The 24,343-nt window shown below is 40.8% G+C and overlaps 3 protein-coding genes across 12 annotated transcripts in view; 2 read left to right on the top strand and 1 right to left on the bottom strand.

Moving 5' to 3' along the window:
• Positions 1-24,343, top strand: part of PRMT9 (protein arginine methyltransferase 9) — a 344,299-nt gene that overhangs the window by 6,948 nt on the left and 313,008 nt on the right. For 8 of the 9 annotated variants that reach the window (XM_032793221.2, XM_075066314.1, XM_032793217.2 and 5 more), the window contains 9 exons: positions 10-177; positions 4,308-4,410; positions 6,797-6,903; positions 7,658-7,850; positions 9,956-10,139; positions 10,542-11,250; positions 14,228-14,381; positions 14,857-14,979; positions 15,201-15,976. In XM_032793221.2, coding sequence (XP_032649112.1) covers positions 10-177; positions 4,308-4,410; positions 6,797-6,903; positions 7,658-7,850; positions 9,956-10,139; positions 10,542-11,250; positions 14,228-14,381; positions 14,857-14,979; positions 15,201-15,416 — 1,957 coding nt within the window. In that variant the 3' untranslated portion in view covers positions 15,417-15,976. Of the gene's footprint in view, positions 1-9; positions 178-4,307; positions 4,411-6,796; positions 6,904-7,657; positions 7,851-9,955; positions 10,140-10,541; positions 11,251-14,227; positions 14,382-14,856; positions 14,980-15,200; positions 15,977-24,343 lie in introns of those variants that run through there. The other variant, XR_012655962.1, reaches the window with a different exon arrangement.
• NR3C2 (nuclear receptor subfamily 3 group C member 2) overlaps positions 1-24,343 on the top strand; it is a 651,149-nt gene that overhangs the window by 565,250 nt on the left and 61,556 nt on the right. The window lies entirely within an intron of this gene.
• TMEM184C (transmembrane protein 184C) overlaps positions 5,632-24,343 on the bottom strand; it is a 42,981-nt gene continuing 24,269 nt past the window's right edge. The window contains exons 7-11 of one of the 2 annotated variants that reach the window (XR_012655963.1): positions 23,456-23,568; positions 22,546-22,645; positions 20,744-20,915; positions 18,815-20,281; positions 5,632-5,647 (exon numbers count right to left, since the gene is read on the bottom strand). Coding sequence is in view for 1 of the 2 variants with exons in the window: in XM_032793215.2 (XP_032649106.1) it covers positions 19,986-20,281; positions 20,744-20,915; positions 22,546-22,645; positions 23,456-23,568 (681 nt within the window). In the remaining variant the exon portion in view is untranslated. Of the gene's footprint in view, positions 5,648-18,296; positions 20,282-20,743; positions 20,916-22,545; positions 22,646-23,455; positions 23,569-24,343 lie in introns of those variants that run through there. The other variant, XM_032793215.2, reaches the window with a different exon arrangement.

Raw genomic sequence — 24,343 nt, 5'->3', positions numbered from 1 at the left:
ATTTTGCAGTATGTTTGCCAAGAAGGCTGGTGCACCTTGCGTCTATGCCTGTGAGTTGTCGAAGACCATGTATGAACTTGCTTGTGATGTGGTAGCAGCAAATAATATGGAAGGAGAGATCAAACTTCTGCCTATAAAGTCTCTTGATATAGAAATTCCAAAGCACATACCTGAAAGGTAGCTTAAAATAGCCTACTGTGATATCTTCTTATTTCAGTTTTGTTCATGAAGGTGGAGAACTGCACATTGTAACATACTCAGCAGAAAACAGAAAATAATTGTCTATTGAAATGCTACTTAAGAATTCCCACAAAATTTGTCTGTTAGATTAATATTTCTCTGTCATAGAAGGACATATTTAACTGTATTGCAAGTAATGTTTCACTGTTCAATATTAGAGTAAACTTCATTCATTCAGACCATTTACCTACCAGGTAAAACATTTGGACAGACAACCTGAAAGGCGACAAAGAGGAAAAAATAGAACAATACAGTCAGTTAGGTCAGTGTCTGGTTGTCAGTCAGGAGTCTTCCTCCTGCTGTTCTTGAAAATTTTTTGGCAGTAGCTTTTGTGTGTGCTGTCGGGACTGGTAAGTTTGGTAAGCTGTCTAGGTCCATTCATTTGCAACAATGCCAGACCATTATTTAATGACTGTAAGGTTCTTTACATCATAAAGGTTCCAGGAGAATAGTTTTACATTATTATCTTTCTGATTAGTTCCACTGTAGACATCTATGTACAGTAGGTGTTTTGAGTCCACAATTCCAAGAAATTATTGTCCTAGAGATTTTACAAAAGCTTAACTACTTAGTCAAGAGGAAAAAAATGCTAATTCTAGATCCTGCAGCGTGGTACATCTGTTGACTGTAATGGATACTCTTCACCTCTTTGGAGTGCTTTCTAATGGCTTGATCCTAAAAATAAGCTTAAGGGGATAAAGCAAAAGGAAAGATGGAACCCAGTCCAATATAAATCTGGGATGAATATCTATGATTTCAAAAGGTTCATAGCTTCAAAAGGTTGTCTACTAAGTTTAAAATCTATCCCATATTTTGTTCAGGTGCAATGAGAAAATAAATTACCATACCAGCTTAAACCAAAGACTTCAGAGTAATTTGCATTTTAAAAATTTAGCCTTGTATCTTCAAAATTCAGTTGGTGTTTCTCAAAATATATATACTTCACTGCTGGAGTAATCATAATGTGATCAATGGATTCCAAAGCCAGAAGGGACAACTGTGACCATCCAGTCTGACTTCCTGTATAACACAGGCCATAGAAATTCTCCAGTATACACTTCTACCCCAATATAACGCGACCTGATATAATATGGGTTCGCATACAATGCGGTAAAGCTCTGACATGCTGCTCTGAGCAGCATGTTAAGGGTGCCAGGCCGGGGCTGAGGGGTTGGATAAGGGGCAGAGGGTCTCGGGAGCAGTCAGAGGCTTTCCCCCCTCCCAGGGTCTAGGAGGCAGGAGCTGTGGGGGGCCCCACAGTTCCAGGCGGGCCCGGGAGATAAGCGGGGGGCTGGGAGCAGTCCGCTCCACTTTCCTTGCTCTGGCCCCAGACGTGTCGCTCAGGGGACGGGGCTTGGAGGAAGGGATCCCCCCCACCCCTGGACTCGCCAGCAGAAGCGGAGCAGCCTGGCCCCAGCTCGCTCCATTCTGCCAGCTCCCAGCCGCGGCGCTCCGCTTCCTGCCACAGGTGAGTGTGAGACCTTTCCCCTAACGCGACCCCTCCCCCGGCCCCTTAGCAACATGACTGGGGCTGGGGCAAGGAAAGCAGGGCAGGCTGTGCAGCATTGCTCTGCTTTCTGCCGCTGGTGAGTGCGGAGGGCATCCTTTCCCCAACCTCCCCACACTAACCAGCGGCGGGAAGCGGAGCACCGCAGATGGGAAGTGGCAGAGTGGAACGGGCTGGGGCCGCGTTTCTTTGCTTCCCACCACAGGTGAGTTTGGAGAGCATCCTTTCCCCAACCTCCCCGCACTCACCAGCAATGGGAAGTGGTGGAGCCTGGCCCCAGCCTGCTCTACTCCACCAGCTCCCAGCTGTGGCACTCCGCTTCCCGCCACAGGTGAGTACGGGGGGCATCACCGACAGTGGGAAGTGGAGCGCCGCGGCTGGGAGGTGGCTGAGTGGAGTGGGCTGGGGCCACGTTGCTCCCATTCTCGATGTTGCCGGTAAGTGCCTGTCCGGGGGCAGGAGATGTGGATAGGGGTCAGAGCAGTCAGGGGACAGGAGCAGGGGGGTTGGGTAGGGAGTGGAGTTCTAGGGGTGATTAGGGACAGGGGTCTCTGAAGGGGGCAGTCAGGGAACAAGGAACACCAAAGCAAGTTCAATATAACGCGGTCTCACCTATAACACGGTGAGATTTTTTTGTCTTCTGAGGACTGCATTATATCGGGGTAGAAGTGTAATTCCTTTTGAACTAGAGAATATCTTTTTTTAAAAAACCAAACATCCAATCTTGATTTAAAATTAGCAAGTGATTGAGAATCCACTACAATTCTTGGTAAGTTGTTCCAATTGTTAATTATCCTCACTGTTAAAAATTTAGGCCTTATTTCTGATCGGAATTTGTCTAACTTTAGATTCTGGCCATTGGATTGCCATTGGATACAAGTCATTGGTGGACTTGCATCCTAGAAGTTTGACATCTTTGTTTATTTTGAGAGACTTTTATACTTAAGAAAACTTTCAAGTTTACCATGCTTAAATACAAGTTTTTTTTCACATGTTTAATAACTTTTTAACCATATTTTCTAATTACCAAATATGTTTACATGGATGTTTTGCTCTGGTACATCTTGTACTTAATTCTGCAATTAATTATAATGTCAAGTTTGGAAGATCTCGCTGATTTCTGTGGTAGGTCTGAGATGCCATAAACAAAGGATTTTAACTTCATTACTGAAAGGAAATCTGTTGTATTCAGGAGTGAGACAAGATGTAAGGGGATCCACACGTGAAGTGGACATTTCTTACTTGGTGACCTCTAGGAGGTTGGCGAGAATTGTCCTTTTGCAGATCCTCTACCCTGAGGTTGGAGAAGTTTAAGCAGCACAGAGGGCTGCTTTAGACACTGGGCTGAAGTAATTATCTTCAGGGCTATGTTACAACTGCTCCGAGTGGATTCTAGTTCTGACACATTTCTCCCACCACACATTCCTCTGCAGAGCACCTCCACACTTGTTGCTGGCAGCTGGCACAATGATTTCATCCTTAGCAAGTTAAGGTTCTCTGGTAGCATTCAGAAAAGGGCATCAGCATATTTTTGTCCAGTTTATAAGATTTCTAATATTGGTAACTTCATATGTTTTTATTCACACTTAAATGTATTCATGTAGCATCAGTATGTTTTAGCTTTATTTTCTGTTTTTGTCTTGAAAGGTGTATGTATTTATTTGCTCTACAGTTGTCCTCTCATCTTTATTGCTAGTATGTCCTTTTGTATGGTGGTTATGGGTTAAATTGTAGTCTCGCTTTAACCAAATTATAATGTATTTAAAAAACTCTGTTGATTAGGCTACTGAGTCCACTCAGCATCCCAGAAAGCTGTTGGAGTTGGTAAACCACAGTTTGACCTACCATTTTAGTTTTCAGCACATCTGAATTGTTTTCAAGTGGGATGCTTCCAGGGAGCTGTAAGTTTAAATAGCAGAAATCTAGTAAGGGTTGCTGGTGTAGGCTCAGCACTGTTTTACTGCACCTTATTCATCATTTCAGCCTTGTTGCTGTTGGTAGTACTGAGATTTAAGATTAATCCAAGATTGATATAGGTGCCTTAGCTTTTAGTCTCAAATTAAATTACTAATTTAAAGAGTAATATGTGGCCACTAATCTTTTTTCATGTCCTGCTTAGAAGTTGCATTGAAAGTATAACTATAAAATTGTACTGTTTGCGTGCTTATAACAAACTGATGATAGAGCAAAAAAATTATGGAATCTCCTTCAAGTGCTAATCACTGTTTAATTTATTTTACATGTAAGCATGTGTTCTGGGATATGGTCTGCCATATTTCAAGTCTGTTTGAAAGGTCCTATTTATTTTTATGTTTGTCTTAGGTTCTTCTCATACCTAATGATTCATAAGCATTGTCTGGAAAGTTTCATGGTAAATTGTTGCTCAGAGTTTATACACTTGTTATAACAACCACTTAAAATATCTCTCTCTGCTGGATGTGTTTTGCTTTTCGCTTACATGAATTAATACTTTAATAGCACAGCTTTTTATCAACATTTGCTGCCTCTAGATTCAGTTTACTAACTGTAACTACCTTTTCTTTAAAACTATTTTTCATAGGGTTTCTCTGGTTGTCACAGAAACGGTAGATGCAGGTTTGTTTGGAGAAGGGATTGTGGAGAGTTTGATACATGCTTGGGAGCATTTGCTTTTACAACCAAAGGTAGGTGATATATTCAGATACTCCTAACTCAGAACCACGTTGAGACATACATACTTAACACATCCTTATTATGAATGCTGCACTCTTCCTAATGCTTAGACAATTGATGATTTATTTTTAAATTTGAATTACATTAATGCTTGTGAAAGTGAGATTTTACAGCCTTGTTGGCAAAAGTACTGTATCCTACCTGTTATGTCAGTAGACAAGCAGTGACAATGCCTTGTGAATGACACTGCTTTATCAATGTTTTTCAACACTAACCTGGCAGGAGTAGCGTACAGAGGGTAGTTCAGTCTTTATGGCTCTTCAGTCCTTGACCTCTGTGTCTATCAATAGTGCTGATTATGATGACTTTTGTGTTGTGGACACCTGTCTACTGCAAACCAGACTGAAACCTATTAATTTAATATTAAGACACAAAACAGCTGTCAGAAGGCCATGCAGTCAGTAGAGATCTAGGCTGGATTTGAAACAGCAGCCTAGAAAGAAAAGGGTTCACTGTGACTGAAACCAAAATCACCTCATATGTAACTAATAAAAACTTGTATCTATCTGCTTCTAACACTAGAAGACATTCTGTTATCAGTCTGTTAAATCTTCCAGTTCACCCTTATTTTATATTATTTAATAATTCCTTGGTGATTCATTTGAAAAGCTAGAAGTTGCTAGATGCACCTTGCCTTTAAGACTACGTAAATGTAACTCCCCTCCCCTGCACCAAAAACAAAAAGCATCTACCTCTACTTTTTACCTGTGTCTGACAAACTTCTGTTTAGGTCTCATGAAATAATGGGATGCAGTCTGTGAAAAGTTACGGGATCTAGTTCTTCTTTTATGTTTCCCTCCCAACAGGACTGGCGCTAGGGGTTTGAACGCCCTAGGCGGACGGCAATTTCGCCGCCCCACGCGCTGGTGCCGCGGCTCCCATGGAACTGCCTCAGTCGTGCCTGTGGGTGGTCCGCTGGAGCCATGAGTAGCCGAGCGTCCGCAGGCACGACTGTGGCAGCTGCACTGGAGCCGCGGACCAGCAGACCCTTCGCAGGCACCACTGTGGCAGCTCCACCGGAGCCACCGGCCGCCCCCTCCGCCAAAATGCTGCCCACCAAAAATTCTGGTACCCTAGGCGATTGCCTAGGCTGCCTAAATGCTAGCGCCGGCCCTGCCTACCAAACAAAAAGAAAAAATTACCTTAAAATCACCATCTAGATGAAGGGTTTTTATCTTCTGTATTAGACTGAAATTGATGACCTCTAGTGTTATAAATCAGGAATAGTTTGATCTATTCATTAGGCATGTTTTTAGCTAACTTGTATTCCTTCAAGTTAGGGTCAAATACAGGGTTTAAAATTGCACAAGAAAATACTATGAGCTATCACACACAACTGGTGTAAATCATTGAAAGCTTATGTGTAGCTCCATGAAAGGGTAGTTTTAGATGTTCTAAACATAAGAACTATGAGGTTCCTTCTTTCGATTCACTCTCTCTCTGCCATGTCTATGTTGTCATTCAGTGAGTTTATATATATTGATCAGCAGCTTGTTTATGTTGGACAGTGAAGAGAGAAAAAAGACAATAGAGAGAAAGCTTACCTATATCTAAAATACAAAGACTTGACTAGAACAAGATAAGCATGGAAAATAAATATTTGAGGAAAAAGTATGCAGTTGATACAAGAGAAACAACGAATGCTGAAAGATAGGTGGTAAAAGCAAAGTATTTTTAAAACACATATTGAAGCTATCAAATTAATTACAGGGAAGTTATCAAGATAAGCAGGGGATAGACTCATAAAATCACATTGGGGAGCATGACTTATTAGAAACTATCAGTTGAGAATTCATATTTAATACAGATTGGCATTATTGAGAAATAAGGAGTTTTGGAAAAATATTACTTTACGGTTAAACCTGGAACTGAAAATGGGATATTCTTCAGGCAGATACATTGGGGAAAAAACAAAAATACTATCTCCTAGTGAGTGACTCTTTAATATGCCATCAATTTGTTGTGATGAAAGTGTATGCAAAGAAAAGGTAGTTGTATATGCAACAATATCAAAGGAGCATGTGAAATGCTGTGAGAAATGAAAAAAGTGGGAAAATAACAACAGCTTCTAGAGTTTTCATCCTTCAGTATATATAATATACAATTGGCTGTTTTTCCAGGAAAAGGGGCATAATTAAATTCACTGCATTTGCACAAAAAATTGAATTGACTGCAATTACAAAAAAAATTTAAAACATCATGACTCTTGAGAATATTTATTAAAGTTTTTGAGATAATAATGAATGACACAGAGAAATAACAAACTTAAACTCAGCAATACCAGTGGAAATGAGTCTTCATCTCATTGTGCCATCTTATTTATTTACATTTTCACAGCCTAAAAATCAAGACACTGGCACAGAAGACTATGGTCAAGTTATTCCTGCAGGTGCTATTGTATTTGGGATGGCAGTGGAATGCAAAGAGATACGCAGACATCACAGGTGTGTTTATACTTTGACAGGATTTGGAGCTCACATTTGACAGATTTAGGAAAAGAAATGTGATCAATTTAAACAAAAGGGAAATATTTTTTTATTTTCCATTCACTTAACACAAATATTTGTATGTATTATTTTGTGTGTGTAGTTAAATGAGACCACCAACTTAAGCAGCTGTGAAAGTATGAACAGAATTTCTGTATGGTTGAGTGACTGAGCTGGTACTGATTAACTTTTAGGTCTGTATCTAACTCCTGAAAGAGGTGAACGTTTACTATTCCAGGAACAACTACCAACAATGATTGTTATCACACTACACACTCAATATGTTCAAAAAGAACAGGAGTACTTGTGGCACCTTAGAGGCTAAGAAATTTATTTGAGCATAAGCTTTCGTGGGCTACAGTCCACTTCTTTGGATGCACAGAATGGAACATATAGTGAGGAGATATATTTACACGTACAGAGAGCATGAAAAGGTGGGAGTTGTCTTACCAACTGTGAGAGGCCAATTACGTAAGAGGAGAAAAACTTTTGAAGTGATAATCAAGATAGCCCAGTACAGACAGTTTGATAAGAAGTGTGAGAATACTTACATGGGGAGATAGATTCAGTGTTTGTAATGGCTCAGCCATTCTCAGTCTCTATTCAAGCCTAAGTTCATATGTTCAGTGTTCAAGGGGAAGGATTGTGTATAGCTTTTATTTGTCTAATTTAGGCTTCTTTGTGGTTTTCTTCCTCCCTGCTCCCCTCCTAGGGTGGGAATAAAAGAAGTTGCCTGTGTGCGTTTGGCAGAAACGGTTGAGTTCTGTAGTCCAACACGTGCTTCTGTGAGCTCAGAGGAAACTATTGAACCTTACACCACAGAAAAACTCAGTAGAGTTCCTGGGGGTTATATGCCACTGACAGAACCTTTTCAAGCTATGACAGTGGATTTCAACAATCTGGAGGTAATGATTTCTTCACTGTCTTATATCCTAAAAGAAAAACAAAAACCTGTAGAGCAGCTGATGCAGAGCCAAAAATCTGGCTTGTTTCTAAGGGTATTTATTCATTGCAGTTCAGCTGGGTGATAGTTATCTGAGTCTGAGCACCCAAGTTAGCCTATGCTGGGTGTGAATAGCCACACTGCAAAGCCGTACCTGAGTTAGTGTGCTCACTGGGGCTGCATTCACCTGTATGCATCATTAGGACTTCTGGGGGTATATCTCATGGTTCCTTGTGCTGCAGGATTCTTTCCCAGTGAAGTATAGAAGAACTTGTCTGGCCTTCTGAGAGGGAATTGTAGGAAAGCTGTCAGTGCTCAAGTGACGTAGCTGCATTCTCACTGTAAAGTGGACAGGTTACCAGTCTGAGTGAATGTGGCACCTGAGCTCTTGGCTGTAGCCCCAGTTAGGCCAGCTAGTCTGGGTTGAAAGCATCAATTAACATGGGTGAGAGGGTTTTTGTGTGTGACCAGAGACAAGGACAACATCCAAGAAAGACCCCGAGGAACTCTACAGTAAAGACATACCCTAAGTAAATTTATTAAATGTGGTGTTACATATTTGTCCATATGCCTGTGACTTATTGGCTCATTTTTACCACTAGAATTGCAATATGAGTTGTGACTGATCAGATTTCAGCTACAATTATAGGAGTGCATTTGAATTGTTGAGGATGACACAGGAAAGAGAGTATTTTATATTTAAAGTCAAAACATTACCACTTAACAATGAACTGCTCATAGATGGTTGCAGTGGAGAGTGGGATAAGTCACCATTCAAACAACTCATGACTTTTTTTTTCCCCATGCAAACCATTTTGTACATCGATATTTTGACAACGCACACAAGTTTATTTTGTGTGCATGTGTAATGCCGACAGACCCCGGTCATCAGCGGACAGAATTGAACAGGGGACCTCTGGAGCTTAGTGCATGAGCCTCTATCACATGAGCTAAAAGCCAACTGACTGGTAGCGAAGGCTGTAGAGCAGACTCCTTTTAACTCTGTTTAAGTGGTCTCGGTGCCATGAGATGGGACAGAACAGCGCCCTCAGAAGGTGTGTGGGTTACATATGCACAAAATAGAGCTGAGTTGGGACGTAGGTTTCTGAGCCAGTGATGGCCATGCAGTCTGAAAGGGTGATACTTTTTGATGCTGGTACATCTGTGTTTCTGGTTTGTTGACCTGTGGAGAGGAGTTTGCACCAAAGTGGTGAGCCAAAGCTTAAAATAAATTGTTATAGAGAGAAAATCATTCTTGGCTACTGATTGGTTGGGAATTGCTATGTTCTGTATTGGTAACTTTCCTGTTCACCTTATCTGACATCTAAGGTCAACATATGAAGTAAAGCAAAGCACTTGAATATATTACAGGGAACTATGTTGCAACAACCTGTCTTTTCCAGTTCTGGCTGCTCTGATAAATAATTAGTGTCTTGTCAAATGCTTTATCTTGTACATGTTATCCTCAACTTGTGCCTATATATATATATATATATATATATATATATATGTTTTTAATCTTGCAGAATACATTTGATAAGATCCTAGAAATAATGTGAAACTCTCTAAACTATTTATTACCTAGATCTTCAAATAAAACAAATTCCAGCCTTACTGTGTGAAGAGGTATAGATATAATATACAGCAGGTGAAAACAAATGTATTCATTTTCATTTATTTGAAACAAGTGAATACTCATGACTGTGCAGCTTTTTGCCACCAGCCATCTGTTGGCAATGGAGTTACCTCTGCATACACTGGCAACTCACTCGTTTTTTTCTCCCCTCATGCCCACGGTTGGTTCTCAAATAGTGTCATTCAAACATATTCCCTTTTTAAAAACAAACAAACAAAAACTAACAGTTGGGAGCAGGGTTACATATCAAAGTATGAAATTCAGAAATAAAATTAATTGCTTCTGGGGTTAATTCTAAAAACAGACTCTGAACTTACATTCCCAACAGTAAAAAGGAAACTGATATGTATTGCATTCTCAACATTAGTCAGCCACCACTCTTGGGGAAAGAGGTACTCAAGTTTTATTTCTCTTTTTACCATCTTGATCAGGAATTGAAAAGCCTGGCAACTAGGAAGCCTTGCAAGATCAGCATACCTGTCACTCAAGGAGGCGTGCTGGATGCTATTGTGGTATGGTTTGTACTACAGCTTGATGATGAGCACAGTCTGTCTACAAGTCCCAGTGAGGAAACTTGCTGGGAACAAGCAGTCTACCCTGTGCAGGGCCTTCCTGGTATGTGGATTTTCCATGGCAATACTATTAACATTTTTATATTTTATTTGATAGCATCCTTTTAAGACTAGTTACTATCAATTTGCCTCAGAAATAAGGGAACATATTAGGGAAAGAGGACGATGTGTCACTAACCATAGCAGAATCCTTATTTCTTTTCCTCAGTCTCCCTGAGCATTCCTTGGAATCCTTACTTCATTATTAACTTAGTTAGCCTTTCCCCCACCCATCACTGTCCCGCTTCTCTCCTCCTTCTGCTATGTCAGTAATTTCCTAATAGTAAATGGAAAATGGCTCTAGTGTAGTTTTTGCTTCCTAAAACCACAGATTAGGTATTTGTATGGACACTCCCTTATAATTTCTGAAAGTTATTAATGTACCATTTTGTACTTTTTTGATAAGATTATTCTGTGAAACCTGGAGACGCTGTGATGATGGAAGTATGCTGCCAAGATTGCTACTTGAGAATCCAGAAGATTTCTGTTTTGACTTCAGAGTATGGGATGGACATTGAAAGGGAGAATACACTGGCTTCGGGCAATGAGGCTGAACTATGTAGTGCTTTGGCTAGTCTTCAAACTACTAGCACACCGGATGGCATAGGGCAGGAATGCATGCTGGAATCCACTGAAATTGCACTTCTAAACAATGTGCCATACCATGAATGCTTTAGTGCTGCCATTGGCAAAGTGTTGTCATCCTTGATCCCAACGAGAGAATCTCTGTCAATGGATGTTGATGGTCACGATAGAGAGATGAACTTTGAAAAGAGTCAAAACAAGAATTCCTCATATACAACTCATGACCCTTTGTATGTATTGGATGTGTCTGAGGGCTTTTCGATTCTGCCAATAATTGCTGGCAAACTTGGGCCAGTTAAAGCTTACAGTTCTGTTGAAAAAGAGCAGCATCAAATAGCCCTTAACATAATTTCAGAAGCCAACCATTTCCCTAAAGAAACATTAGAGTTTTGGCTCAGCCACTTAGAGGATGAGAGTGTGATGTTACGGAGACCCAAATCAGACAAACTGTGGAATATTATAATTCTGGACGTCATAGAGACTTCAGGTTTAATCCAGCAGGAGGTGATGGAAAAGGCAGCGATATCCAGGTACTGTATGACATTTATAAATCTTCTGAAGGTCATAAAGAACCTTCCTAGTAATTCCAAGCTTCAACCTGTCTGACCAAAGGAGGGAGAGAAATTATTTAAGCTCAGTACCAGTGTAGACATAAGAACAAATGGATATAAACTGGCCATCAGGAAGTTTAGACTTGAAATTAGACGAAGGTTTCTAACTGTGAGAGGAGTGAAATTCTGGAAAAGCCTTCCAAGGGGAGCAGTGGGGGCAAGAGACATATCTGGCTTCAAGACTAAGCTTGATAAATTTATGAAGGGGATAGTATGATGGGATAGCCTAATTTTGGCAATTAATTGATCTTTGACTATTAGCAGTAAATATGCCTGATGGGGGGATGTTAGATGGAGTGGGATCTGAGTTACTACAGAGAATTCTTTGCTGGGTGTCTGGCTGGTGAGTCTTGCCCACGTGCTCAGGGTTTAGCTGATCGCCATATTTGTGGTTGGGAAGGAATTTTCCTCCAGGGCAGATTGGCAGAGGCCCTGGAGGGTTTTCGCCTTCCTCTGCAGCGTGGGGCAAGGGTCACTTGCTGGAGGATTCTCTGTACCTTGAAGTCTTTAAACCATGATTTGAGAACTTCAGTAGCTCAGAGATAGGTTAAGGGTTTGATACAGGAGTGGGTGAGTGAGATTCTGTGGCCTGTGTTGTGCAGGAGGTCAGACTAAACGATAATAATGGTTCCTTCTGACCTTTAAGTCTATGATTCTAGTTAGTGATAAATTTCTATAAAATTTAAATAATTTATGATTTAAACAAAACAAAAAAAAAACCCTAGGGAAAATCTTATGCTTAGCATACCAGAAATCTAAACAACCATTGTCTTGTTAACAGCTGAAGCAGCGTTAAATTTTAAGAGATCTGAGTGATAGAACAGGCTCAGAATCTTGTACATTTCAAGCTGCTGTGGAACAGACTGAAATCTGCCAGAGACAGATACATGTGAGCTAGAACAGAGATAGAGAAAAAGTGATAGCTAACAAACAAAAAGGTAACACAAAGCAAGAGAAAAATGAAGGAAATACAAGACAAAATAATAGAAAATAGCAGGAAAGGCAAAAACAAACTGTGAGGAATATTAAAGAAAGGATAAATCTTCAGTTTTAGAGGGTTTTTATTGAGGTGGTATGGGGGTATGTGTAACATTTTCATCTATTCATCCAGACTTTTAGTGAGGTCAGGATAATACTAGCCAAGGGGATTTGATTGTGTCAGCCCTTTTGGGGAAGTTGGTTCTGATTGTGTCATCTAAATTCACATCAGTTGTCAGAGACTGTGAACATGTGGCTAAGAAGGAAGGAAGTCTCTCTGTTTTTGCCATTTGTTATTCCTGCTAGTGCCTTTGTGAAGAGACCTCTGCTAGAAAACAAGAACACAGAAAGTTAATGCAGAATTAAATACCTACTTGCTGCTCTTGACAGCTCAGCAATCTGTGTCAGGGAACTGAAGAAGCCTCTGAGTTTAGCACAAGCATACTGTTAACTTTGTTCTTGTGTGTATTGAGAATGATTTAGTTAAATATTTAAAACACTGCTGGCATCCCACATCTGGGTGATTTTATTTAATTAGCACTACCCTGGGCACATCATGGATTAACTGAATTCCTGCCATTTTCATTCTGCACAAGGGACTGACTCTCAGGCTGCCCTAGTGATCTCTTTCCCAGCACCCTCTAGCTTCCAGTTTTATTAACAGCTTCAGTAGCCATTTTTTCACAATCCTTCAGTATTGTCTAAGGAATCACAATGTTGTAAATAAACCAGACCTTGTATTTGAAGCCTGAATAGCCTATAACACCATCTTAATAAAATAACTACCTTCTACATAAGAATGGCCATGCCAGGTAAGAACAATGATCCATCTAACCTAGTATCCTGACTTCCAACAATGGCCAGTGCCAGATGTTTCAAAGAGAATGAATAGAACAGAGCAATTATCAAGTGACCTGGTCATCCGGTCCCAGTGTCTGGCAGGGCACTGGTCTGGAAGGGTAGGGCTTGCACTGACATAGAATGGCCTGTCTCCAGTGCTCATCCACCTGACCTGTCACTGTTCTTCACTGGGTATTTTATATTTTGAAATGCCCAAGTCAAAGACAAACTGTCAACCAGCCTTCAAAGAAAATGAATCCTGGTATAATACAGTGGAGAATTTGACAAGGTATTTTAGATTGGGAGTGATCTGAATAGATGTTAGACTCCAATTCGGGGAAGCACTTAAAACACTTCTGACTTCAGTGGAACTTAAGTGCCCATCCTGAATCAAGACCTTAATGTAGTCAGTTTCGTTCAAGGGTGGGCAAAATACACCCTGCAGGCTGGATCCGACCCATGGCCGTTTTAAGCAAGCCCGTGCGCTCCTGCTGGGGTGCCCGGTCGGGGGCCACACCACATGGCTCGGCCCTGCTTCAGTGCTCCGGCCGGGGCGCTGGGTTGGGGGGCCGCACCATGCAGCTCCTGGAAGCCATGGCATGGCCCCTCTCCAAGAGTTATGGGTCACTCCATGCCTAGGAGCTGGAGAAGGGACATGTCACTGCTTCCAGGAGCCATTTGAGGCAAGTGCTGCTCAGAACCTGCACCCCTGAGCCTCTCCCCACACCCTAAACCTCTGCCACAGCCCTGATCCCCCTCCTGCACTCCAAACCTCTCACCCCCAGCCAGAACCTGCACACCTTCCTGCATCCCTGCCTCAGCTCTGATCCCCCCCTGCCCTCTGAACGCCTTGGTCCCAGCCCGGAGCACCCTCCTACACCTCAGAGCCTGCACCCCCAACCAGAGCCCTCACCCTCTCTCACACCCCAGCCCCAATTTTATGAGCATTCATGGCCCGCTATACAATTTCCATTCCCCGATGTGGCCCTCAGGCCAAAAAATTTGCCCACCTCTGGTTTAGTTTCTTACTAGCAGGAGAACACATTTTGGCAGTAAACATTTTTCTCTCTCTTTATAGGTGTTTGCTTCACTCTGGAGGAAAGATATTCCCACAATATGTGGTGATGTATGGGATGCTTGTAGAATCGCAATCCTTAGTACTTGAAAGTGCAGTTCAAGGGACTGAACCCACACTTGGGTTTAATATAGCACCTTTTATCAACCAGTTCAAGGTAGGAAGTTAATGACGTGCTTCAATATCAAGCATAGCTCTCAAAACCCATAAATGCCCAACTGAGGGCCACAATCACAATATAAGGAATTTAAGAAAAAGCAGTGCTGGAAGTATTAATGATGTTGGATTAATTTCTTCAGTATATTTTGTAACCTAAATTCTGTGCATAGATACTGATGTAAATTTACTATAATAGAAGTCAAAAGATATGCTTCAGGTAGGACAGAAGTGATTTGTGATCTGATATGGAGAGCAGTAAAAGTTACAACTTTCAACACTTCAGTGTTCAGAAAAACAGCTTTGGTAGGAGACTGTTTCCTTATGCAACTTGTGTCACAAGGACCAGATTTTGAAAAGGATTAGCAGTGAGTTATTTTAGCAGTTCAGTTCCTTTAGGAAACAGTGCAATAATTCACAGATTGAAAGTTGCTGTTGTATAATTAAGCCTGAAAGCCTGGTACATTCCTCCTCAGGTGCCTGTTCGTGTGTTTTTGGATCTTGCCACATTACTATGTGTGCCCTTAAGCAAGCCAACAGAACTGCTAAGACTAGATCTCATGAATCCCTATTTGAACAGCTCCAGTAGAGAAGTAAAGGTAAATTGAGTGCACACTTTTTTTTCCCCTTCAATTCCTCATTACTATGGTTGAAAAATTCAGTACAAAAGCTATTTCAATGCAGGCCACTTTGAAGTAGATTTGAACAGTTTGAACCACTGTATTTGATTTTCATGGTGATCTGGACACTGCCATAATAAAAATAAAATCAGTGAAAAATTAGAGTTCTACTTCCTTAAACATCCTCTTTTCATTTTTAGGTGCAAGTTTCTAAGTCTGGCCACGTCACTGCCATTCCATTTTGGTATCATATACATCTAGATGAAGATATTTATTTGGATACATCAAGTGATTCCTCCCACTGGAAACAAGCTGCAGTTGTTCTTGACAAACCGATCCAAGTTCAGCTTGGAGATGAACTTGTACTCAACATTCAGCACTATAAAAGTAATGTCAGCATCACTGTAAAGCAGTGAAGAATAGTCACTTGGAATCTGGTTCTAATGCTCAAATCAAAGAAAATTATTTTGATTTAAATATAATCTATGCACACTAGCAGAATGGCTCAGCATTTGAGATGTTTAATAGATGAACATAAAATCTAGGTTTTATGTTTTTGCCTAAAAGGGTTTTTTATTATTGATTACAAATATTTTGTTTGTTTTAAGAGGACCTATTGATGAACTACAAGCCATTGTGCAAGGACATCTTGAACTGTTATAGTGAAGTCATGTCTTGCTCAGCAGCAGGAAGCTTCATTGTTAACTGAATTGATTATTTCTTCACCTTTCCTTTGTACAAGCTGTAGAGGAAACTGCAATTTTTGTTGCAGGGATGCTCACAAATTTTTGTTTTTGTGTAAGGTGCTTAGATACCTTAGCAGTAAATGCTGTATAAATATCTACATACAGAGAATGCAATATTGTGAAACAATTAGATCCTTCCCTCAATCCCACACCTTCTTTGTGGCAACTATTTTAAGTTACTTTAAGTGGTATTAAGGAGGCAGTTTTGAAATAAATTCATGAATGCCCTATGTGGCTACGTTCCCTCCTCTTAAACTCCTTTTTCCCCCTGGTTGTAGATCTGTGTGTATATTTATTTCTCACTGGGCCAGGGCCCCACATTTTGTCCTTCTGAGTCTGCACTACCCTTACAATTGCAGCAGCACAAGTTTATTCACAGTTGAACTTACTCTCATGAATCAGAGGGGTAGCCGTGTTAGTCTGGATCTGTAAAAAGCAACAAGGAGTCCTGTGGCACGTTACAGACTAATAAATGTATTGGAGCATAAGCTTTTGTGGGTGAATACCCACTTTGTCAGATGATGGTCATGTGGTTAAGACACCAAGACTCAGGAAGTTTAGAAGAACCAGGAATGGTATTATGTGAACCTTGAGTCACTTATTCTGTCTCACTTTACCCATCTGGAAAATGGGGATACTAGTTCCCTACCTACCATGTTCACCAAGATTGTTAAACGTTCAGTATATTCAGATTCTGTGGTGGGGGGGGGTGCACTTGTATGAGGTTATTTTGCAGCTCCGAAAAGACTTTTACAAACTCTTAAATCTTGCACTGGAATGCACCACTTGACAAATGCTTCACTACTGTGCAGGAAGCGCATGCACTAGCTACAGTTTGAGAAATATTAACTTTGTTACATGGCAAAGATTAAGAAGTTGAGGTATAATTGAAGGGAATTAGAAAATTTCAAAAAGAAAGGCAGGAAAGAAAAACAGTCAGCTGACTTTCAAATTCGATGGCAAGAAAGCAGAGACCAAGACAGTTTTTTCCACATTAAGATTCTAAAACAGAAGCTAGTGTCACCGTTCTTTGTTTCCTACTCTAAACAGACTGTGGACCTTAAAGAAAGGGAAGAGTGCATTTTTTATTTAGTAGAAAGAGCTCCAAATATAGTTCAAGCTCTGACCCATTCAATACAAATACAGCCTATGCACACTGTGGCACATGCACAAAAAACCACTGCTTTTATTAAAGGTAAATCTGAATTCTCTGCCAAAGCCAGGCTATTCAGACAGCAGAGCAAGGGAGTCTGATAATCTGTCTATAAAAACTCATTTTAAATTGCAGTGCTTAGTCTGCCATGATTATTTCTTTCCTCCTGTGCAAGGGAAGGATACAATTACAGTTTGGTCTTTACCTGTGCCAATAGTGACAGCATAAAGGGCTGTCAATACTGTTCAAGGCTCTCCTTGGTGTGTGGAAGAAAAGTCTCGCCAAGTCACCACTATCCCATTTTGGCTTCTGTATCACTGCATATTCTCACTGTCCACAGATTCCCAAAGGAGAACTCTTGCAAGTGCCAGTTCCATTGGGCCTGCTAGATATGATGGCTGGCTGCCAGAGGGATGCAGTCCAAGGACCCAGCCAGGGAGAAACAAACAGGAAGTTAAATTCAGAAATCTTGATTCTCCACTGTTTTGCATGTTGCATAATCTACACCCCGTATGAAGTAAAATATGAACAGATCCAAATTGCTTTTCCTACAATCTGTTTGGCCAGGCCCTTGCAAATGTATCTTCTAAAGGCCAACTTTGCTGCTATCACCTATACTAGTCATCTGAACACTGCCAGAAGCACTTGAGCTGCAGTCCACACTGGATAGGGAGGGAGGCTGCCGGAAGGGCATTCCTTTGGAGAGGCATGCGCTTCTGGAATACAGGTCTGCGCATCTTACGCGCATTTAACATGCGCGATTTCAGTTTCATGCAGTCAGCAAAACCGAAAAAGAGAAAAACAACAATTTTAATACTGTACCTGTAGTACAGGTGGTTCTGCCCACCATTCAACTCAATGTAATTTTGACTATATGCAGTTTTCGCTTTACATGCTAACCACGGATGAGACTCACCTGTATGCTCCTCTGCCAAACAATCGGAATTGGTTAACACTTAGGACGGATTACAAATCCCATCTATTTTCTCAGGCCATTAGGCAGAGAAAGATGAGGTTTAGAACTGTGGGGAGTGAATCTTTGATCTTTAGCACTCCAGTTATTTCATCTTGCCTACATAATGGGAAGAAGCTAAAGGATCTGTGAATGTATTTTTTTGAATATGGTTTTAATGTCAAAAGGCTCCTGGGAGATGCTTATGGATAAAATCAATAAGCAGGCTGATATTCTGTTTACTAACTCAATTCAGGTGACATCTTATTGCAAAAATTCCTTTTTCCACAGCAAGCATCCAGACACTGATAATGCTGAACAAGTGATTGGAGTAGTTGCATTTAAGACATCTTATTTGAAAGAGGGAGGTATTCTCCCCCCCCACCCTACATCCAAGACTCCTTAACTAGCTTACAGAAATAAATCAAATAAAATAGACAATGAACACATTTAAATAAAATCTTTATTTGCTTATTTACAATGAAAGCAATGAATCGGCATATTGTAAGTGTGATTTGCTCTCTTTTCTAACAACTTCAAATACATTAAGTACATACTCCACTTCGGCTATAAAATATGCAGCCTAGTGAATAAGGCAAAATATTTACATAACACTAGTACTGCAAAAAGCACTTTTAAGATGAATTCACTGTAAGAGTAAGAAGTTACAATTAAATATCTGTTCTGTAAAGGGTATCAATGCTGGAAAAAAAAGTTAGTTACAAGTACTGTTTGGTGGAATGTTGCAGATACCACTTTAAAAAGCATCTACGGTTCTCCTGTTTTATTTCTCTATATAAATGTCAAATTGCAAGCATGCAATGCAAATGCAAGTTTGATGTTAGGATAGAAAAAATATCCCCCTGGTTTCATCAGATTTGCAAAAAAAATCCTTAGAACTCTGATATAAATGCCATTATTCTTGCTCTGAAGTCTGTAACGTTAATATCTTCCGTATTACACTACCTACTTGATTCCATTTTAATCAATATCTTACTTTCCCTCCGCATGAGAGGGCAAGTTTGCTACTGAATTTGAACCCAGGCTATAGCAGAGACATAAGATGACAGTATACTGACAAACAAACAAAATCTATACGTAGACAACTAGACACATTTTGTTGGGAAATACACCTCTCAAAAATCTTAAACATGTCAAAGTAGCGTAAGTTTAATGCAGCTCTAAGTACAAAAGTCAGTTTCTCTTTCAAACAGGAAAAGCATTTCATAAGTTGACACTTCGCAAACAGTAATTATTCTTACCAGTATGCATGTGAAGTAGCTGTTATTCCCATTTTAAAGAAGAGAAAATGGTGGCAAAATGTAAATTACTTGCCCACATTTGTGATTAAAACACATTTCTGGCTCACAGTCCTGTGCTCAGATCATGCAACTCAGGGCTGCCATGCTAAGGATGGCAATTTGAGGTTCTGGGCTGTCTCTTACGACTTAGACCTGTACGGAGAACTTAGTTTTTAAAAGGATGCTTTGGCTGATGCCAGAGACATTGGTGCTCTGTAATGGAAGAGAGGGTATCTTAATTAAGCAGTTTCAATTGTGTGTTTGTATACAAGGGAAGGTGAAGAAGTCAGTACTCCAGCCACACACTACCCCCAAATTTACTGGGTCACCACCTCACTGGAGAGGTAAGCTCAACACAAGAAGTCTCCACAGTTCAGTTGCTTAAATTACATTCCTGAAATCAAGTCTCTCAGTTAGCAGCTCTACCTATATCCTACACATTTGAAAAGCAATAGGAGTATTTGTTTACAGATATCTCTTCTGTGTTAACAGACACCAGTGTAATCTCAGTGTAACACTTCCCTTTTTATCCTAGGTACTATATAGCTTTCTAAATACTTTATCCCTATTAAGAAATGGATTCTTAAAATCTGTGCTGGAAATTTAAACTACGTACATGGATACACTATATACTGAAATCCATTATAGAATTTAAACAAATTCAGTATTCAGAACCGAGACTCCAACCACTTACTTCGTTCCTGTTTGTGAGAAATGCTGCAGTCTGTCCAGCTATTAACAACCTCTTCAAGAGCAATGGAATATGTCTTCATTAAACAATATAGTAGGAAAGCACAGAATAGATTCTTTAGCATACTCAACTGGAGATGGGCTTAACTTTTATCCAAAGGTTTCTCAGATGTATTATGCCCTGGAACAGGGTAATCCTCATTCTCTTCTGCAACAACAGTGTTATAAATGCCATCAGATACCGTGGTGGTTGTAGGTATAGTCAGAGGTGTCACAGTGTGTCCAAACCCCTGGTAGTGGCCACTCATGGGTGAAGATGGCACAGAAGCAGCATCGGAAATTGGGTCTTGAGTAGATGAAGACAGTAAACTTGTATGTTCGTTTTGTTCATGATCCTCAGCAAAAAATATTTTCCTTGGTTGGCCCAACACTGTCCTTCCTAAAAGTTGTGCCAAATTAAAAAGTATTATTATTTATTATTTTTATGGCTCAGATGGCATGCTAGGTGCTTTGTAGATATTTAGTACAAAATAGTAAGCGTGCTATATGAAACGGGTCTGTCTTAATATATATCAGACATTGAAGATGGGAGGCTTAAGCCATAGCAGAAAAAACAAACAATCACTTCAGTGAATCGGAATGAAAACATGCCACTAAATATTCGTATCTTCATCTCTCACACCCTCAACACATTTATCCCAAAACAAAGTAATAAAAACACACAAACCCAACCCCATCAGAATTTTTATCCCAACAAGGGAGAAGTGCCAAAAACTCTACTAAAGCCTTCAACTGCCATCAAATTTATGCGGAAGGTGCTCCGATATTGCAGTGACGGGTGGCAATAGAAAACCTTAAGATAAATATTTTATAAAAATCGATGCATCAGCCCAGTACTTACCAACATTCCGAACCTGTTCAGATATATCTGCCCTAATATCAGAAATATCCCACATTGCAAGAAAGGAATCAAAGCATGATCCTTCTTCAGCTTCTTGGACATAAGGTTTATAGGAAAAACTGTAGTGATGAGCAATAGCAGCAAAGAACATCTCCACACAGATGATAAAATCCTGCAACAAGGAGACACACACTTATTCATATCTAGTCCTGCAAGAACATCACCATGACAAAATATGCATTCCTAGATCTCTATTTCCAGTGCCAGACTGGCAGGAACTCCCTCAGCTCTGAAAAACTGATGCTTTGGGCACTGATAGCTGCTCCTTGTGCACCAGCAGCATTTCAAGAGCCCACGTGAGTCTGGCAGATTGCTTTGACAACCAGGCTTACTACAGCCTGTTCCAATTTGGCACTTTGTGGCATCCAAGCCCATATCCTGACTTGCTGGAAGACGACACCGAGTAATGAATATCATTTGATATATTCAAAAATGTATATATTTTATGTGCAAAAAAAAATCTCAGTTGGGACTATTTAAAATATGTTTCTATAATACATGACATATGACAAGGTGCTGAGCGTAACGTTCTTCAGGATGACTTGCATTGCTCACTCATAATTAAGGCTACAATTTAGTCACAGAATCCGTGACTTCCAGTGACCTCCGTGACTTCAGCCTGTGGTAGTTGGAAGCTGCAGGGTCTCCCACCACTCACGGAGTCAGGAAGCTGCAGGATACCCCCGGAACCCCAGCTTCCAGGGGTGGTGAAGAGTACCCCGAAGCCCCCAGCTGCTGCAGGCGGTTCCTAGCCCCTACATGCAGCTCCTAGCCCTTGCACAGCTGCCTGTTTCAGGTGGTATGGGGACCCACATCCCCATTTTGTGAAGGATATTTTTAGTATAAGTCACAGACAGGTCATGGCTTCTCTGAATTTTTCTTTTTTGCTCATGACCTAAGTTCCTTGTAAGCTGCATGGCTGTGCCACAGCCTATTTAGTGCCATGCAGGTGCTCAGGGAACCTGCCCGAGGACCTGCCGCAGCCATGGGAAAGGCGACTCTTCCCTGGCCCCAACCTAGCCCAGCCCTGAAACCTGCTGAAGTGACCCGGCCTGGCCCTGTCACAGGGCACCCCTTCCCAAATCCAGCCATGACCTGGAGCACTTATCCTGCAGACTCAGCCCCTGAGCTGCTGCAGCAGGGAAAGGCATCTCTCCCCCCCAGCCTAGGCGCTGCTGCGGGGGCAGAGAGCTGGGGGGAATCCTCTCTCCTTCCTGTAGCCCCAAACTCCTCATCCTCAGCTCCACCCCAGAGCCCACATCCTAACCCTGAGCCTCTGACCCAGCCCTGAGCCCCTCATCCCTGGTCTCACCCAAGAGCCTGGTCTCCACCCCCAGCTGGAGTCCTCACACCCCTGTACCTCAACCCTCTGCCCCAGCCATGAGTTCCCTCCCATACTCGAAATTCCTTGGCCCCACCCCCACCACATGAATTTTGTTATGTACACCGATATGGAGTGACATCACCTGCATATTGGTGCACATAACAAAATTCATTCCGCACATCGGTGGGAAAAATTAGAGGGGACACTGCCCGTGACCCGTCTGTGACTTTTACTAAAAATATCTGTGACAAAATCTTAGCCTTACTCATAATACTATCCGATATGCAGCAGAAATCTGGTCTCTCTCATTGGAAAAATGAGTTTCTATGAACACACAATCCTGTTTGTAACTTTCATTTGGAAATACTCTCTTTACCCCTCTACCAGGTCCCTGTAAACAACAGTTGTGTGTGCTTACCTGTAGGCCTGTGGCCACAGCTTCCACACTTTGCCATTCCCAGGTGCGTTTTTCGGAAATAACACCAATTTTCACCAGCAGTGCAATAAGTACAGCTTGCCTATAAAGATTATTTATATTATAGTAGCACCTAAAGGACCCATTATACTAGACACTGTAAAAACACATTTCAAAATAGTCCCTGTCCTAAGCAGCTTACAATCTAAACAGATGAGACAAAGAACAGAGGAAACTGGCACAAAGTAGTACATTTTCACATGGGATCACACAAAAGAACAGTGGAAGAGTCTGGACAAAAACCCCAAGCTTCCCAGAGTCCCAGGGTCAGTGCCTCTACACTAGAACACTGCCTCTCATAACAGAAATAGAGCAAGTTATTTGTTAAACTTATGTGATCAAGCACTCAGACTGATCTGCTGACTAGCATACAGAGTTGTGTGTAAGGCTTTGAATACAAAATTTTAGTATTGTAGGTGAATAAAAAACCACAAATCTTAGTCTCCCACAATACAAAGTTTGCCTAGATACTTTATATTTCTTTTAAATAAGCTTGCTAGTTAAGTCTTTAGACTAATATAAAAAGATAACTTTGAATTCTAACAGTGGTAGATTTCCGTGCTTTAAACATAAGAACGACCATACTGGGTCAGACCAATGGTTCATCTAGCCCAGTACCCAGTCTTCCAGCACCGGCCAGTGCCAGTTGCTTTGGAGGGAATGAACAGAATAGGGGAGCTGAATGATGCATCCCCTGTTGTCCAGTCCTAGTTTCTGGCAATCAGAGGTTTAGGGGCACCTAGAGCATAAGGTTGCATCCCTGACCGTCTTGGCTGACGTCAATGACCTGAACATTTTCAGTTCTACTGCACTAAACTCTGGAACAAGCAATACTAATTAAACATTGACTTACCAGAAGGAAACAAAAACTACCATCTTCACACAAAGAAACTTGCCAACAGGCTGGATTGGGTTCAGCTCTTCACGCAGTACTTTATAAAAAAGCACAAGGCAATACATCGCAAACTGGAGGAAAAGAAAAATTCTTACCTTTTTACAGTTTCTAAATCATTATGTTTATTTTGCGAGCAGTTATTTTAAAGCAACTGTTTTATTATATAAAATGTTACTGTAGAATGGAAGAAAAAAGCTAAATAGATTACAGTTCTTCTTTTGGATATTTAAGAACTTCTACTTTGCTTATCATTTTAAAGACTACACTTTTTAAAATTTGTTTAAGAAATGTGTCACGTTGACAGTCCTAAAGAGTAAAGTCTTCCATCCACAGAACAAGATAAAACACTGGAAGCCGCCATGCAAACTTCACTGTGTTTCATCACCAGTACAAATCTAACATGGATAAACCATCTCTACTGATATGTGCATAAAATGCCACACCCATTCAGATGTTGGACTCTGCTGAGAGCGCCAGCAAGGCTGTCAATGCCAAATGTGTCTTTTTTTATGATGTTCACCAAAAACTGGAATGAGTTCAAATTATTTAACTTAAACTTTAAGAAGAAAACAGTTGCACATTACTTGCAGTGACTACAGACAGACTGGACTTCAATCAGTGATCTAGAGATGAGAGGCTATATATTACCTTACTAAAACACTAAGCCTTTTAGTTCTCTCTCCACCTAACCACATAGGCAAATTTTGTACATTTTCTACAGAAGCGTCTAATAATGAAGAAATCAAATACCAGAAAATGACATTTTTTCCTTGTTATACATGTAGAGGAGATTTAGTAGATACGGTTTTGAGAAGATTTTAATAATTACTATTAGTATCTTGAAAC

This window comes from Chelonoidis abingdonii, chromosome 5 (genome assembly GCF_003597395.2).
Source record: "Chelonoidis abingdonii isolate Lonesome George chromosome 5, CheloAbing_2.0, whole genome shotgun sequence".
Lineage (NCBI taxonomy): Eukaryota > Metazoa > Chordata > Testudines > Testudinidae > Chelonoidis > Chelonoidis abingdonii.
The sequence above is the reverse complement of the archived record's forward strand: the minus strand, read 5'-3'. Positions and strand labels throughout refer to the sequence as shown.